The sequence below is a fragment of the Morone saxatilis genome, unplaced genomic scaffold, assembly GCF_004916995.1.
Source record: "Morone saxatilis isolate NCDOM2014 unplaced genomic scaffold, NCSU_SB_2.0 Contig17, whole genome shotgun sequence".
Classification (NCBI taxonomy): Eukaryota; Metazoa; Chordata; class Actinopteri; family Moronidae; genus Morone; species Morone saxatilis.
The window spans coordinates 2,633,615-2,652,669 of record NW_023339729.1 but is presented as its reverse complement, the minus strand read 5'-3'; the positions used below and the strand labels follow the sequence as shown (position 1 = coordinate 2,652,669).

The 19,055-nt window shown below is 40.3% G+C and overlaps 1 protein-coding gene across 1 annotated transcript in view; it reads left to right on the top strand.

Annotated features, from left to right (window-relative positions):
- Positions 1–19,055, top strand: part of sorcs3 (sortilin related VPS10 domain containing receptor 3) — a 219,956-nt gene that overhangs the window by 171,995 nt on the left and 28,906 nt on the right. Inside the window, exons 13-20 of the mRNA XM_035659531.1 lie at positions 1,027–1,129; positions 3,536–3,612; positions 5,549–5,640; positions 6,863–6,970; positions 9,876–9,993; positions 10,083–10,216; positions 13,471–13,584; positions 15,098–15,269. Of these exons, the coding sequence (XP_035515424.1) occupies positions 1,027–1,129; positions 3,536–3,612; positions 5,549–5,640; positions 6,863–6,970; positions 9,876–9,993; positions 10,083–10,216; positions 13,471–13,584; positions 15,098–15,269 (918 nt within the window). The remainder of the gene's footprint in view (positions 1–1,026; positions 1,130–3,535; positions 3,613–5,548; positions 5,641–6,862; positions 6,971–9,875; positions 9,994–10,082; positions 10,217–13,470; positions 13,585–15,097; positions 15,270–19,055) is intronic.

Genomic DNA, 19,055 nt, shown 5'->3' with positions numbered 1-19,055 from the left:
CAGAAACCTAGGACAGATCCTTTGGAGAGAGAGAGACAGACAAATAGAATTATTAATATTAATATTAATAAAGCCATTACAGTCAAACCTTCCTGTAGAAGGTGTAGAAGATGCCTTATTAGAAAGCGGTACTGAATTGACAATGCAATAATCCACCTTCCCCTTGACAACATGGCAGAAACAAGTTGGTTTAAGATAAAATGGAAAAACACAATTAAATAAATTCTATAATACAGTTGCCATTCACTGCAATGGCGTCATACAGTGGCAAAAGCTAATATTAGTCTTTAATATTTATTTTTTTCAATGACATAAAATTGCAAATTGTGCTTTAAAACTGAGGCAAATAAGGTGCTGCAGTGGCAGATCCAGACACACTGCATGTGTTGACGCTGTCCTCATTAGAGAGCCTCCCTGCAACTAAAGCTAACAGGATGACTGTTAGGAGGAATCATGTTTGAGACATTAGGGGGACTCCGTGCTGTTTAAGAGGTGATTTCGGGGCCGTGCGGTGTGGCTTACAGGTTCCCTGTGATTGTGCATTCATGTGACATTTTAATTACTGCCGTAGATTCCTTTTGATTACCCTGTTCAGTCCCACTGCCCTTGATGTCCTTACACCAGTGACATGCTGTCTGCTGCAAAGATGAAAGCAGGCACGCTTCTTTTTTTCCTGCCCTGTGAACAAATGTAATTGTCTTCTGTTGTGTGCATGCCCCGGAGACTCGGCTTCATACTTTAATGCAAATTCCATCGCTCTTTGTATTAATGACGGATTAAATGCAATTAGCAAAACTTATGAAGGCACAGTTGGCTCTCTTTGGGAGACTAATGAATCTGGCTTGTTTCGTTGATGTTTTTTGCTTTTGTTCTGTTCTGTTCTGACCTTATCATTTACATACATTGATTGGTGTCGTATTTACTGTAAATATGATCTAGTATGCTCTTGCTAAATAATTTCTGGCTTAATGAATATGCTGTATTTTGACATTTTGTCTCAACATGTTTATTCTTCTTCCTCTGCAGCCCTTTTGCTCACTCCATCTCCAACTGCAAATGTCAGAGAACCCTTACCTGTCAGGAACAATCTCCACCAAGAGCTCTGCGCCTGGGATAATAGTTGCCACAGGTAAGACTAAAGACTCAAGCAAGCTGTGCATAGTGAAACTACTTAAAGTCCCCCTCCGCTAAAAACTGTGTGTGCTGTTTGAATGACGTCTGTGCAGAGTTTAACACTAGAATCATCTACTGAAAGTGGAAAGTTTCTCTGTGCTCATTGAACATCTGATTTTAAGGGACGGGGCCTACCAGCAGGATTTGTGACATCACAAATAGTCTGGTCCAGTATGCAACTTATACAGTGTGATCCACCAGTGCACATCCACTGAGAATGGACTTACTTACACTACAGTGAAGGAGGAGACATCTTGTGTCCAGCAGGAAACTTTAGAAATGAACAACATTTGCATATTCAGAGATTCTGAAAAGTTTAATGAGCTAGAAGAATCATTTAAAGGTTGAAATTATACTTTTTTGGTGGGGCAAAGACACACATTATTATTCCAAGTAGACTATTTATGTCCTAATACATATCTGGAGGGGATCTTTAAAGCTGCAGTAGGTAATTTTTTATAAAGATAAGTTTTGTCATATTTGCTGAAACTTTCACTATATCCTGAAGGTAGTTCATGAGACAGATAATCTGTGAAAAAATCAGGTTCCTCTGGCTCCTCGTAATGCTCCTAATTTGGGTGGGTTTACGCCGCAAGGGAAGTACCTGGCGGCCTCAAACAAAGACAAGGCCAATCAAGTGGAGAAAGTGGTAAATGGTAAATGACGTGCTGACTTGTTATACGCGCTTCTGAGTCTTTCGGCGAGCCACGTCAAATGCCGCCTTTTACAACTACGTGGGCCGAGCAGTTCACCCCTCGTGCCACACCACATGTCACCTCGCCAGTGATGGCAACCAGTTCCAGTTAGCTCTTGATGGAGTTAGGGGGTTGAGGGAGTTAGGCGGGTTCCAACAGAAACGTAAACTCGATTTTCATACACATTCATCACACCGGATGCTACGTGCAGAGGTCGGGGAGCAATTTTGGGGGTTCAGTATCTTTTGCTCAAGGATACGTTCGGACACGTATCACGTACCAACGACAGGAACAACCTTCTGATTGGGGGACGACCCGCTCTGCCTCTGAGCCACATATTAAAGATATAAAGACATTTTGAGTTAGAGGCTTGAAATCCCTTTTGGGGCACTAGGAGGAGCCAGAAGAACTTCACTTTTTCACAGATTATCTCATGTACTACTGTCAGGATATAGTGAAAGCGAAGAGTTTCAGCAAATATAAAGGTAACGTACTGCAGCTTTGAATAGTAATAAGAGGATAATGGTATCATATTTAGATTGGAGCAAGTTATTTTAATATCCATTTTGTGTAGGAGCCTTTCTTCTTTTGTAAAAATTCAGATTTTCTCGCCTCAGCGTCCTACTTTAAAGAAAGAAAAAAAAAACAGCATTTCAAATTATGAAAGCAATGAATTTTGGATGATAAGTTGTACTGTGATCCTCCCAGTCACCTACTAGACTAGTTATGTGACCCCTCCATGCCCCCTCAAGGAAGTGTCTGTATTTAAGCTCCACTGGACACAGTGCACTGCAGGATCTCCACTTCTTCCAAAGGCAAACATGCTGTGGATCACATGTCCACCTGTTTCTGATGATACACCACCTGGCACAATTATGCACGTGTGAGAACAGGCGACGGTTTGTGCAGCCTTGGCGAGTGTTAAGAGTCGAAGCAAAGAAAGAGAGATGAGTTAAGACAAAATAGATGTGTTAGCACCAGCGGTGGTGTCAGCAGAAAAAGTCTGCCTTTTTCCATGTGTGTACGTTCACGCGCAAGTGTGTGTTTGTCTTTGGATCTGTCTGTTCTGTCTTTGGTGTGTGCGAATGCTGAATAAACATACATCTCCGCTGCCATGCTTGCACAGTGTGTCTTTGTGTGTGTGTCGCTGGCCGAGCCTTTGCTTTGGCACCGCGATTCACTTTGCCCGCTGCGCCTTTTAAGACGTCAGCTGGTGCAGGGATCATCTCACCAACATGACAAACACCATCCAGATCAAACACATGCCTATTTGCTGAGCCGCGGCCAAGACAGTAGAGCAGATCAACAAAGGAAGCTAGTTCACTCGCTGCACACTCACAGGAAGAAAGCTTTGGAGGCATTGTGCTGTGGCACTGCAAACTGCCAGAGCGAAGGAGGCACCCGCCCTCATCCACGTCTCATATTATGCTGCCTGAACAACGCAGGCATCCTTAGGAATTAACCCAGGGTCCTTTCTGTATTATTCATATGAATCGAGAGACAGCAAGCTGATCTGGGAATAAAGCCAGAGGAATAAATTAATCACAGACGTGGTGTGATTGGCAGCATGTATTTAAAACACATATGGCCCTTTATCAGTTTGTTATCTGTGTGATCTCGCCGCAGCTTCTGTTGTGTCAAGTATTCTGTTGGCGTTTCCACTGCAGGAAACATTGGAGCGGAGCTGTCTTACAACAATGTTGGCATGTTCATATCGTCTGACGCTGGCAATAGCTGGAGACAGGTGAGCTTCACACCAGGATTCACAGCCAGATGCAGCTGACTGACACACTTGCACAACAGTTTGAAACGCTGACATAACAGCTACCTGTCTTACAAATATATGATGTATTAGAGTGTCTTTTTATACAATCCAATTGACACTTTGCTAAGCCCCACCCCTTCTGTTACAACTGTCAGGCCTTTCACTCCAGACAGGCACAGTTTACAATAGGCTTTATTCACATGACATTTTTCACATGTCACAGCAGGCAAAGCACAGGTGTAAACGATATAATGAATAATGACTGAATTCTATTAAGCTGGTTCAGGTTCAGGGTCATGGTATTACTGGCACACTGGAAAAAGCCATCAGGACAGATTTATGACTAACTTCATAGTATTTTTTTTAAATAATAGTTCCTTGCATGTCAAAATTTGGTATTAGTAACATAATCCATTGAATAACTAAAATATAATCTAAGATAAATATTTCTGTTCTATTATTTGAAAATCGAATATTGAAAATATTGCAATTTATAGTGAATAAACAATGGACACAAAAATGTGTGTTGCACCAGGAATGGAAGGGTAATTTGGAGGGACAGCTAGTGCCGGTTTATTCTCCCACCACCACTCTCCCACCACAAGTAATCCTTGACAATACAACTATATTGTAATTACACATTTTTTCAAATGTAATCTAGTCTTATTTTAGTTACTTATTTTTTGTAATTACATAATCACAATTACATGTAAGCTTGAACTCTGAATAGCATCCACGCCTAACTGTGGGACTATTACAAAGTAGATGTGCTAGTCGTGATTTAATTTTTTTAATGTAACCTGTTAACTCCAAGTAAGGAATTCTCCTTAAAATAATATATTAGAATAATACATTATTTTGTATAATATATTAGAATAATATATTATTTTGACAATAAATAGTAGGGCAAACACAAGTGTTACCAATACGGTTCTATTCTATTCAGGGCAAACAGAGTCAGGGTGCTGCTGTTGTACATGTTGGCTCACTGGAAAGGCTCTGGTACACTAAATGCAACAAAACACCTGTGTTTACCCTACTATTTCCTGTCAAAATGGCTGCTGTGAAAAAGGTGTATTGTTGCCAACTATTTTTAATGGAATAAAAAGTCTAAATGTTGCTAGATGATATCACACACTCATTTTTATATCTGGTATGTCATTATGTGAGAGTTTACATACACGAGCGTAAAAACTGAAAGCTGAAAAAAAGTTAAGTTAAACGTAACAGACTCGAATCAGATTAGTCATGAACTGTTGTTAATTTTAAGCTACTGTCATCTCATCAATAACTGTTAATAAAGGCTGTTGTGTAGACTGTGGAACTGAAGTATCATGGACTCACAGGATCCACACTCTGACTGGAATAGAATCTTGTAAAATGGTAAATAGTCCAGTTAAATCATTTGGAACAAAAACAAAGGAGAGGGATATCCCCATACAACCAACGGGACCAGTGATCTGCAGGTCATTCATGTTTCCGTCTGGCTGCTGATTGGTTGACCGAAACTGCTGCTGCTCTCCTCCACTCACAGCGAGCCCAGAGAGCCACATGAGAGCACAATCACTCAGAAATATTGGCCACTCTCTTCAAGGGAGAGGATTTGCCAAAAAAAACAGAGTGGTTGCTAGGCACTTTTTTTGAAAAAAGAAAAAAAATCAAAGAAGAGTCATTAATAGAGTCGCTAAATCTAGCAAGAAAGTCACAGATAAGGTGATACACCACCCTCCATACTCCTTGTATATTCTAGCCTCTTTAGATTGTTGAGAAATCTTTATGGTTGTAAAAAGGATAATATTGGTGGGGTTTAACAAATGGCCAATTGCTTATCTCAGGGTATCTTTTAAATGATCAAAATTATATTTTATTGTTGCATTCTTCTAGTATTATAAGCATGAATTTTTTATCTGTTCAGATTTTTGAAGAGGAGCACAACGTGTGGTTTCTGGACAAAGGAGGGGCCCTGGTCGCTGTGAAGCAGCCGTCAGTGCCAACCAGGCACTTGTGGTACGTCAATTTAGAGAACCTTTTTTGGACACCCTCCCTTTTTAAATGGCTTTCTCCAATTTCCTACAGCCATTTTTAGGTTAATTCGACCTTATGATCCAAAAGAGGAGCATGTATATATTATATGTGACACTTGATCCATTTAGCAATGCACTTTGACTGTGGCTCTCGCAAAAAAAGTCTAATCGGAGAGATTTTTTTTTCCAAGCCACTTATCATTAACAGCCAGCAGTCTTCCCCTCCCTTTTAGTGTTTTCATTAACACATTGCCTTCCTCTTGCCAAATCGGGTGCCTACGCCTTGCCTCAGTGCAGGCTAATCCAAGTGAGACCAGATCTGTTCTCCAGTCGCTTTTGCAACAATTCTGAAATTAGTTTTAGAGTCAGTGAAGTGTAGCCTGCTGGGTTTTTGTCTCCCACCCAATTTAAGTGCGATGGTAAAGGGAGAGAAAAAAAAAGACAGATAGAAAGAAGGCTGTGTATCTCCACAGCCACAGTACGGCAGACATGGAACAGTATTGCTTTCTCAGCCAGTGTTCAGTTAAACACTTCCCCGTCCTGAATCTCATAATAGGTGCATGTCAACGCTTTTTCTGTTGTCAGTGCTTTTAGCCAAATGAAGGCAGCAGGGGGAGTTTTCATAGGCAACATGGGGGGATTTTCTTTCTTTCTTACTTCCGAGCACAGGCCTCAGCAGTGTTTCAACCCATGTCACACTCAGGTACTCCTAGTTGTTCTCACTTCTGCACCGATGTTGATAAGCTGTCAAAATCAATAGAGCCAGGCCCCAAATGATGAAAGCTGTCCAATTTTTTGCACTGTCTCCTTCTCCCTCTCCAGTTTTGTAGCCGAACATGAAACAGTTCTATTCTGGTCTTGTTTTTTTCACCCCAGTGCAGACGTTAACCCAGGACCCGTGATGTCGCTCTTTTCCTTTTTGACATGTGCCCTGAAAGCAGTTTTTGTGCGCCTTTGCTTTGATAAACAGACAGTCTGTCTCTTAAATATCCCTTTAATGCTCAGACGTTTGATATTTACCCAAAGTTACAGTAGCTAATTGCACAGAGACTCGGAGACTCGTCTGTTGAGACAAGCCAGTCATCCTGATCCCCACCTAAACCCCCTACCCCCCTTATGACCAGGCTCTAATAGAGAGCGTCTGTTTTCGTGCCATCGCTGTTGCTGGGTTTGTGACGGGAATTCATTGTGACACTCACACACAGGGTCAGCTTTGATGAGGGGAGGCAGTGGACCCAACACAGCTTCTCCTCGGTGCCCCTGTTTGTGGACGGAGTCTTGGTGGAGGCTGGGACCGAGAACCAGATCATGACGTAAGTCCAGAAGAAAAGCAACGTGTTAAAAGGTGTTGATTTCTCTGTCCTTTTAGGGGGTGTTGTGGGCAGAGTGGAAGGTAAATGGTATTTGCTCTATTCTCTCCAGCCCCCTGGTTATTTTTTTTGCAGCAGAAAAGCTAGACAGATGGAGGACCTTTAAGGATGGCGTCCATTCAAAGCTCTGTGGTATTTAGTCTTTAATAAGCCACATTTCTGAGGGGCACTAATGGGTCATGCTGCTAGTCAGACCTTTGTGGATATTATGTCACCTGACAAATGGGTTCGGTCATTGGGAAATCATTTACTAATGGGGCTGCTGACGTTCAACCTTAAAGCCCCTGAAAACGTGACTTCAACTCTCTCCAGAATTAAAGCTATAATATATAACATTTCTGCATTAAAATGTCTATAAACACAAGGCCTATGTCCTATACGTAGTTGCGTTGTGTACTTACATTATCCAAATGTTTCCAGCAACATTCAAACCTAAAGAAATGTGTAATTTTATTCAGGTATTGGGGCATTTAACTGGTCGACTGTCAATAGCGTCAGTGCTGTCTGCCAGAAGCTGTCAAAAACTGACCTTTTATAAAGTTTTAAACCACCAAGCTAATGTTAGCAGCAGGTTGGTTGGCAGGCCCTCCACGATGTACTTTGTCCATTAAACAGCTTCGAAGAAACAGTGATTTTTGAAGTGGATATGCTCTATTCAGTGTCAGTGCTTTGTTTTGGAGAGGAGGAGACCTCTGTGAATGAAACCTACTGAACAGCGAACACTGAAGGAATCCTAAAAGGGAGAAGCTGACTGCAATGACGCAGAAGAAATCTCCCATGACCCCATGCTTCATCAGGCTTTGTCTTTTGTTATTGTTCTGATGAGAGACCCCTTAGCTGCAGAAATGACATACTGTATGTTTAAACAGTCAATACTGAATGAGCACCAATCATGGTTAAAAAAATCTTTAGTTTTATTTATTGGGACGATAATAATTGTATCATTCACATAAGTGTCAAACTGTCTTTAGTGAACATCCATTACAGCCCATCTGGAAACAGAGCTGAAACTTCTCTGGTCCAGCTCTGTTTCCAGATGTCAGCTTGAACTAAACCTTTAAAACTTAGGGGAAGAATAGGGTCATACTGTATTTGGCTAGCAGAACTAGCCCACATGTGGACCGTATTTTTTGCTGTATTTGGGAGTGTATGGGACCAATTTTGCTTAATTTTTGAGTTTACAGATCAGTGTCCTGATTATATGTTTGACCTACCATACCGTACCTGTGAGGTCACAGATTCCCTTTGCAACGACAGACTACTAATAGTGACATTCTGGCCCCATTTCCAATCCGGGCCCTACACCCTCCCCCTACCCACTCTCACTATGTTTGCGCATTCACATGGAGGGTCTGCAACATTAAGTATCATTCCAAACCAGTTAGCCTTAAGTGGGTTATAAAGCTCTCCAGCACTGAGTCTGCATCTGTGCAAGCTTACAAACCACACTCCTCTCAAGTACAGCACTTCTTTTGTGTCCGGGATGGAAGGTACGCCTACATCCCTCCACGCATCCATAGGATGACTGATAAGTTGACACTTGATAGTCTATTTAGGGTAAGAATGGCAAATGAAATGCATGCCAAAAAATAACCTGAAAAGAAATTGGTATTCAATGTAAATATTGCTGTTTAGGATTTTGACGAATGTTCAGGTTTCCGTCAGAGAAAGGTGAGGGAGTCCCAAAGCCTGCCAATGTATTTATGCCCTTTCCTGAAAGAAAACTTCCAGAGCCGCCAGTGTGAATGCACACAGAGTTACACTCTGTCACGGAGTGGGAGGGGTAGGGGCGGGATTGGAATTGGGCCTTTGAGTGCGCTCACTTTTGGTTTCACCTTCCAATTCAATGTTTTAGATTAATGGTTTACAACCTTTTTGGCTTATTACCCCTTGAAAATGAAGCTTGTGAACAGTAGGGTAATACAGTATTTGCTTCTCAGATTGTTTCAGTTGAAGGCCAGAAGATGTGAAGGTATCCAGTATTTCACAAGACAATAGTAAAACGATTTGACTTTTCTTGTGACTCCTTAAGAAGTCTTGATCCCCAGGTTGCCACTGTTGAAGGAAGTACTCAAACTGGACAAAGTTGACAAATCTTGACCAATTTATTCTGGCCACATGCTGGGTATTCAACATCGGAAGTACTAATACATCTAAAAATAGTCTATAGTAAAAGTACTACATTCAAATCCTACTTAAGTGAATGTACAAAAGTATTATCAGCACAATGTACTTATACTATCAAAAGGGGTTTGAAGGAAAATGACCCCTGTTAGTGATATACTATTATATATTGCATTGTTAATGTTGATGAATCAATGTCAGAGCAGCATGTTGCTCTTGTAACTCGTTGTTGTTGTCTACAGTACTTTATATACTGTACAGTTAGCTAGTTTAGTCAAGTGGTTCCCTACCTCGGGTTGGAGCCCTCCGTCCATATAACAAAATAGATCTGGGGTTTTGAGATCATTAACAGGAGAGGAAATAAAATTTGATACACAAATTTGGATTCATCTTTCAGACTCTTCTCTAATCTTTGCTTTATTTGTGAGATATTGGCCCCTTAAACCATTATGTAAATTGGAACTATTGGTTTAGATAATCTGGCTAAACTGTTAACAAATATTTGTTATTTTGCCACGTTGCCACGTCAGTAATTACTTTTGGTATCAAAATGTTATTTTTACCACTAGAAATCATTACAAAAAATAGACCCAAGTTGTAATAATTATCCTTTAATGTACAGAGGAACTGTGTCGCTCAACATTATTTGAATCGTTGTCATAGACTTGGTGCTTGTAATTTACAGTAATTGAATCATTTTCAAGTTTGTCATTTGCTTCGGCAGCTTTTTCGGGCACTTCAGCCACCGTTCTGAATGGCAGCTCATCAAGATAGACTACAAGTCCATTTACAGTAGGAAATGCACAGAGGAAGACTATCAAACCTGGCACCTGCACAACCAGGTAAGGAAAATAAATTTGTACCATGTTAAAGTTCATTCCATAAAAAGAAATGTCTTTCACAGTAGTTATGGTGCTTATTGTGCCAACAGGGTGAGCCGTGTGTGATGGGACAAAAACAAATTTACATGAAGCGCAGGCCTGGAAACTACTGCATGCTGGGGAAGGAGTACTCCAGAATGCTCTCGGCTGAGTCCTGTATTTGCAGAGCTCATGATTTTGAATGGTAAGATGATGCGTGCCTTTGTACAATAGCTCTTTTCTTCAGAAGTATCGAGGGGGATTATGTTTCTCTCTATTGTCTGCGAAAGGAGAGCTTCATTAACAATGTTTGTTCTCACACTGCCACACATGTTGAAGCCCTCCTTTCACAGGAGGTCTTAAGCCACATTTCCACTGCAGGAACTTTCCCCAAGGACTAGGAACTTTTTCAAGTCAAGGACCCCAGTTGAAGCTTTAAGGAATCCCCTCCAAGTATTTTTATTTTATTTTTAGGTTTAAAGATAATACAATTGTCCTAGTTAATCAGTGATCAAACTAGAATAATCAAAAACAGCCAAGCTAAGGACACCTGTTGGACCCCAGTTTGAAAACCACTGTAATAACATACTAATTGGGTTTATCTTCACAGGTTTTTGAGCTGCGATAGAAACACAAAACACAGCAGGCTGAAGGAACCTCTTAGTTCCTTGAAAAGTAGTTCCTGGGACTAAAAGTTCCAGAAACTACTTCTACTTTGGGTGGAAATGTGTCCTTTTATACACTGGGCAGCTGCCAAATGTGAGTGTTTGTGACAGTATGTATGGGATTCAGCTACGCCCAAATCAAACCCTCTGGCTTTTTGGAAAACCCAATCCATCCAGCTTCCATTAAATACTCACTTCAGTCCACTATATGCTATGAATATGCTCTCTAGGTTGATATAACCTACCAAACAAAACCTAGTTAACATTACTTCAACAATGTAACTTTATAAGCTGAATACAGGCAAACAAAATGCCAAGAACACTGATGTTTTGAGGCTGTACTGTTAGACGCCTGTGCTCCTCCATACACTCTCTTTTCTTATTGGTTTTCTAATAACCACATTTGTTACTAAACCCGCTGAGTGGATACAGGCATGTTTTGAAGAAAATTAGCTTGATGGATGTGTGCTCTTGTAGAAACACTGCAGAGGTACGTTTAAAGCAGAGCAATGAACCGGCTCGCTATACAGCCGCACAGACAAAATTGCAAGCTAGAGATGGTCACGTCCGTTAAAAAGAAACCTCAGAGGGGAAGAGAAATTTGGTAAAGGTGGGTGATTTATTCCTTCGCAGGGTGCATCATCTCGAATGAATTAACAGCAACTGAGGCATGCAGCCCGGACAAGAGAGGACTTCCATACAAACACCATTTCCACTCTTCATCCAGGAGGCCAATTTAAAGCCCTTTAATTGGGATCCATTGTATATGCTATTCATGTGTCTCATTAATTTACCCTATTTGCTGTGTGTTTTCCAATAATCTGATAAGTGGGATCGTTTTACACATTTTGCGACTAATGTCTGTCTCTGTCGCGTCTGTCGGGCGCTTGTAATTCTGTTGAAACGATGTGGGGGGGTGTCAATAGTTTCAATTTGTATGCAAATCCTAAATGGTTGTATTTTTTTTATCTCGTAATGACAGGGAAAAGCCATCCCAACATACAGCAGTTATGTAAATAGTGTTTGTAGAAGTGCTAATTGGTTCCCATTGAACTACTGTAAAGTTTGTTTTCTCTCTGTGTCAGAGTCTGATTTCTGCCTGTCTATCATGCTCCGTCTCTCTGTGCAGGGAATTATTTGGTGCATGCTTCAAATTCTAAAATGAGGATTTAAAAACAACATCAATGCAGAAAAAGAGCTCAAATCCTTTAATTTAATATAAGGTGTGAAGAGGCTGTCTGCCACATGAGCAGCTGGAGGACATGCTTGTGAGCCTTGTGTGAAATAATGGTGCTACGCAAGATGGAGACCTGCTGTGTGTACAGTGCAAGAGGCTGATTCACCAGAGATTAAAGTTGGATATCAAACCTCCATACTTTTTGAGTGCCAACCAGAATGTAGTGCATAACTGTCAAGTACTGAAAGTTTACATTGGATGCTTTGATTAGATATTTCCTGATCTAAAGGAGGAAATTGGAAAGCTCTGTTCAATGAGGTTTTATCAAATTAAGTTGGGCATTAGCTAGTTTAAACACGGTTTAGACATTAAGTGCCAAAAACTGCAGTTCCTCGAACAACCACTTGAGGCTGGCTCAAAAAGTTAGTCAATCTCCATAAGGCCCTATATAAAAATGGCCAACTTTACAGCAGAAACAAACAGGTTTACAGCCTGGTACAAAAAATGGTTTTGGTCTGTATAACTACATTCCCAATCTGCCCAGCCCTTCTAGACAGTGTTTCAGCTGATTGCTTGGCAACAATGTGGTCAAGACTATAGGACATCAATGCACCTAGCTGTTTTTGCCAAAAGAAGTTTTAATTTAAATGGTCGCTGTCGTTTGTGTAAGGATGCTATACAATGTGTGAATTGCTAAGTGTACAAGTGCTGACGTGAAGATGAGACAAGATCAATACTACTAAGAGTAGTATTATTGGCAAGAAAGCGAATAAGTGTATTTCCCACAATACTGATACTGAGTCCTTTAGCAAATTAAACACTGATGTATTTGTTAAATGAAAACAAAGTCTTTGTCAAAAAACACATTTCCCCTCCTCAAACTAACATACTTAACAGAAGGTTCATTTCAGTATCAAACAAACAACAAACAACATGTACCCTTACCAAAGCTGTTGTTTCGATTATTTTTTTAGGAAATAGTATTTAAAGGTTTCTCAGTACCTTAGGGTGTAAAGATTTTTACTATCATGAGAAGGTTGAACCATGATCCTCGCTTTAGCGTAGTTGTACACAACCTTACTCTTAAGCTTCTGGCTGTTTAGTCTCAAAGACACCATACCTTTAACCTCTTTGCCCATGTGCATCTGTGCAACCAATCTACCTTGACAGCTTGTTAATGAACAGTTCACACTGTCGTAATCACAGAATCAAACTGGACTAGTCAGTCACTGGCTTGTAGGTTTTGTTTGTTTGTTCTGGCTCGGTGATTAATTGATTAATCAATGTCATGACTGTTATTAGAATGGACACTTGTTTACTGTGCTTTGTTGGATGGAAATCATGGTCTGATTGGAAACGCTGACAGGCAAGTGAGAGCTAGTCATCCTTGCGTATGGTAACAAACCCTGCTTCACACTGCTGTGGCACATTTGTCAACAGTGGCCTTAATCAATACATAATAATGATGTGTCTCTGTGTTCCAGACGGGCCCCTGGTACCCAGTAATAAAGAGAGAGATAACTCAGGGATGTGGAACACACAATGTATGACAATATGTCCCTTTTCACATGCTGATATTGATCATGTGCCGTGTGAATGTGCTCTGTTGTCCGACAGTGATTATGGATATGAGCGCCGTGGTGACGGGAACTGCCGGCCTGCCTTCTGGTTCAATCCCTCCACTGTCTCCAGAAGCTGCAGCCAGGGTCAAAACTACCTGAACAGCACAGGGTAATGACTGTGTGATTTACTAGAAATACATATTTATACTGTATAATGTTATATACATTCATGTGATTTTTTTCTTTGCACAAATGCGTCTGCTTTGAAGGCTTCCTCTTGGATGCTCGAGCAGGGTTTTAGAGTAGATACCGATCGCAGATTGAATATGATTAGAATTGCAAAACTGAATGAGATGCTGTGCGGCAAGAAGCGGCTGCTCACAATCTGGTTTCAATATGTTGGCATACAAAACTCTGGTATATGCATAAAAACAATCCTGCAAAAGCCCATTTTTTTAGGAAAGAGGTTTTAAGTTAAACGGAATATACAGCCTAATGTCATCTCAAGTCCCACAGTGGTTAACATCTGGACTCTGTGTGGAGCTAGACCATTGACAGTATATATAATGGGCAGAGCTTCCGGGTCTGTAAAGTGAAGCCAAAATGAAAGTGTCTTAAAGCTGCATTCTTTCTAATGGCCAGCAGGGGGCAGCTCCATTGGCTGCAAAGTGAGTCTTTTGGAGTAAGACCCTTACTAATAAGAATTATAAAGTCGTAACACGTCCTGCAACAAAACCAGCAGTTTGAGAGTCAGAGTATGTGAATGAAGACTGAGAATAGGTCTTATCAGGCAAAATGAGTGAAAATGTCAGTGGAGCATGGGTGTGCAGGGTCATTGAACTACCAAACCATTTCTATAATAAGTGGTATAAATAAGCTCCCCCTCAGCCAGAAGCATTAAAAGCATTAAAATGCTGCTTACATTTTAATGCATCAACAATCTTCTGCACACAATATAAAAAATATAATCTTTAAGGACTTTCGGCGCTCTGTAAATTCACACTCTGAAAGGAAACATTCTGTCCCGATAATGAATACTTTTACTCTTAATACTTAAAGTACATATTTGAATGCAGGACTCAAATACTTTATAATAAATATTGAACATTTCCAAATGGATGCATCCCTATTCTCTGTTCACATTGTGATCACTCAACTCAGCCAAACTTATCAGGATCCAGATTTACTGCCACATAACTAAAGTTAAAATGACGCCGCAGTACACCATGTCAGTTTAGACACATCTTTTTTATCTGTGGTTTAATAATTTACTTTAATACGATTTTGTCTTTCTCGTGCCAGCAAGTTGCGTCTTCTGTGTTCGTTTTGAGGCTCCCCAGGGGACAGACACCTTGCAAAGCTTAATCACAGTGGGAGTGTTTTATTCACTGCCGCTGTGATTATGCTTTCTAAGGTGTCTCAGCCTCTGACACAGCTTGTGTTGTCAGTTGTCATCCAGTCTGTTTTTGCTGTCGGAAGGCACAACAGCTGTACTGACACAACACTCTGCTGAGTTCAACGGAATTGTTGCTAAACCACAAGCCTGTGTCGCATCTAGGGGATTGATTTAAAAACTAAAGGAATGTGTAGAACTCAGCAGATTGAACAAGAAAGGGGCGAAATAAGATCAAGTTAAAGAAACACTCTAAATTTCATTTTCTTCTTTTTAAATATTTCCCAAGGTACCGTAAAGTGGTGCTGAACAACTGCACTAAAGGAGTTAAAGAAATGTACACGGCCAGAAAGCAGCAGTGCCCCAACAGACCTCCCAAAGGACTCTTGCTGACCACCAAGGACAGCAAACTCACTGCCAACCTGGGTAGCAACGTGACCTTCCTGGTGAATCTGGATGAGGTGAGAACACAACCAACATTGCTTTGTCTCATTCTGTTCATTTTTACTTAAAGCTGCATTTATTGATTGTTGGCCACCAACAGCGTATACGTTATTTAGGCTAATGAGTTAGCAGCAATTTTCTACTTTTACATCCAGCAGACAAGGCACAAAATTAGCAGTCATTTGGAGACGTTATGTCCAATATTCACTCTCCTTTTAGCCATGTATTGGTCTCCTGAGGGAAATATCTGTCTTTTTTGCTGGTTAATACATGACTATGCTTACCAGCTAACTGCTAACCGTGTCTGTCAGCTAGTTTAAAGGTTGTATATATGAGATTTAAAACATTAAAATAGCATGTAACGATACATGGAGTCATGGTGTCCCATGTCCTAATGATATCACACTCCCTCTGTCTGTGTTGCTATCCCAGCCTTTCTGTGGTTTCTTTTCAAGCTGGTCTGGCCTTTGTTTACAATTGAGGAGAGTGATTGAAACTGCTGTTTTTCTCATTTCGGTAGTGAATTCAGGATTTATTTCGACCCGGAACAGTGGAAAGACTTGGTGTGTTTTATTTTGTTTCTGTCCACTTTGAATAAAGTTACATTGTTACGTAGTAAAATTACTGTTTTTGTCTATGGAGTATGGAGTTAAACAAAAGGTTTGCGTCTGGAAAAGAGGTTAATAAGAGTAACAGTACAGTATAACTAAAACAATGATGGACATGGAACTGGGTTTAAAGGCATATTATTTTGTCTATAAAACATTGTAAGATATAGTTTATAGGACCCTCAAGCACCAGTGCTGAAGTTTGTGTGAGCCTGGTGATTCCTAGGAAAGCCTCGTTCTCAACACCCTCTAAAGTTTAATAGAGTCAAATGGCTCCAACTCGCCCACGCAATGCAAGAGTTCAGAGCCAGAGGCACAAGTAAAAGAACTCACCGGAGACCCTGTTAGTGAGCGAGAGGAACCGTGTTCAGAGCCAGGCCTGCCAGGCTACCTCGTCACTAGGAAACTGCCTCACACGTTAGTCAGGGAGAATATGGTCCGTTGATATTAACTGCAGGCTTTGGGGCATTAGCAACAGGAGTGTTTTCCTGCCACTGCAACAGCTCACGGTGAGTATGTGTCCCCCCGGGTCTTGTCCAAGCCCAGCTGTCATATAACTGTGATGAGCTGAGGAATGGGAACCTGTTTCTTTCATTATGAGGGGGATTGTCTGATGGGGAGGGGAGGTGGGGGTGCGAAAGAGGAAAGGGAGGTGGGGTATCAGAGCGATGTGATGAAAGAAGAGGAGGGTGGGGCGGAGAAGAATCCTTGTGCCATCAGCCCTATTTCAGAAAATTCTCAAGATGAATTCAAAGTTTAATTTATATTCATGAAGCCTGCAATGGCTGTATTTCTTCGGGAGAGCAAATGCCCTTAAATATTTAATGGGGAGAGGACTCACATCCATGTTTAAAAATAAGGAAGAAATCTAAAAAAAGATGGACACATGTTTTGGGATATGATAAGATCAGGTCCTGCTCAGACCTGCTTTTGTGTTGGTTTAGAAAACCTGTTATGCAACACAGTAACTGCAGCTACAGATGGGCTTTGTAAAGGCGACTGACTTTCCACTAAGCAGTTGGCAGAGAGGTGATTGGCTTGCGCCTAAATGACATCAAGCAAATCTCAAACAATTCATGAAGAATTTAACTGCAGGCCATATACAGCATCAAAGGAAGGAGACAGAGGGTGTTTGAGACACTTGCATATTGACTTTATTTTATCTGTGCCAGTTCAAATGGTTGCATGTATCATTGTGGTGGTGGAAAGAGAGTAGCTAAAAACCAATCTTGTGCATGAAAAATGTCATCAAAGCTATATTCCTATATAAAATCTTGCTTAAATGGCATGAGCTCATCCTTTGCTCAAAATACAAATAACTGCACAACCACATGAATGCATATAGCTGCATGGTGACATTATACAAATAACTGCAGGTCAACATTTCACTGCCGTACCTTTCCCCACTAACTCTCTATCTGTAACACTATCGTCAAGACTCAAGAGGCTTACAGGAACTGACACTTGAGTCTAGTGCTCAATCTAAACTAAGCACATAGCCCAAACAACATACTAACAATTACACAGATTATGGCATGCTGCATGTGAAAAAGTTTGTTGTCAGGACCCTCGCCACTACTCAGGACACAGAGGTCAAGGCTTTGGGAACGTAAGTGTTTTTATAATGACCTGAAGAGGCATTCGCATTCTCCACAAATAGGACATGACATGTTTTTATAGGCAGATATATTTTTATACAAGGAACTTCCAGGAGACGCTTTGGTTGCTTGTCAAATGCCCCCAGCCAAGAAATAGAGGATGCAGGGTAATATATTTTTTTAGTACAACTCAGAAATTAGCATCGCCCTGGTTCCTTTGACAAAAAGCCAATGGGATTTTGCCACTGGACCTTGATTATTAGAGAAAATAAGCTCTGTGGAGAGAGAGGTTTATGATATTTGCATGTTTTGTTCAGCAAAACATGCAAAAAAAAAAAAATCATTTTATCTTCACAAAATGATTTTTGATGCGTAAATCCATAAAAGTAAAAAGAAGTAAAAAGCTAATGTTAGGCTATAAACAAACTACACCACTCTTGTATGACTTTAACGTCACCACCACTAAAATTTTCAATTTGCAATTAAACCTTGTAAAATCTACAAGTTGTAAAGCTTGAGTTAGAGTAGTTTAAGACTCCATGTTCGGCGTGCTGAAAAAGTTACCCACCGCAGCTTACAATTTGTGTGGTATTCACATTTTGGACCCATTAATGGTGTTTGCTGGATCAAATTGGCTGTGATATAACTGGTATTTTAAATTGTAAATACTGTCACAACTGGGCAAGCTAAGTAACAGGAACATGAATAGAATTGGACCGAAATGCAACAGTACTTGGATGCTGAACTGGTGCAATTTTATCTAAACAGCTCTTCTTAATACACCCATGTTTGGACCCCTGGACTAAATACACTGGATAACTAGACACAAGTGTAACTAATCAGGGTGGGGCAGACAGTCAAAACTGGTGGGAAAAAAGACATGGACAGGAAGTGATTGACTGACATAAGGAGAGACAAGTATTTCAAAATAAAACAGGAAATAACTGAAACCAAAAACCATGACAACTTCACACTCTTTATAGTAGTAGCCACCGTAATACACACAACACAACGATTTACATTTTTGGAACATATACACTCAATGATTAAGTTTGTTGTGGAAACCAATTGGCTTAAACCATTTAAGTTTCTTAACTCAAACAATTTAAGCTTGAAAGATATTTGATTTGAGTAGAAGTATCTCAGGTATTTATTTATATTGTTATGGTAACTGTGGTAAATTAAGTTGATTGTACCAATTCCATTCAGTTTATTGAAGTTACACATATGCAGCATTTCTCCAAACTTATTTAAAATTTGTGAACAGAATTGATCTGAATAAAGAAACATAAATGCATCTTCTTTATACAAATGTTACCACCAGGTTTACTTTCTTTCTTCTTTACTTTCTTTCTTTCTTTCTTTCTTTCTTTCTTTCTTTCTTTCTTTCTTTCACTAAAGCAAATTATTACAATACCTGTCCAAACAGCTGATGTAAGCAACCAGTTATTTTTCTGTGTATATTTCTGCGACTAACATCCAATCTTTACACTTATTCATTAAGAATTATTTGGATGCATACTTGAGCTTATGATGATTAATAAACTGAAATTAAAAAAAACATTTAAAAAGCCTAAGGGCGTTTTCACACATACCT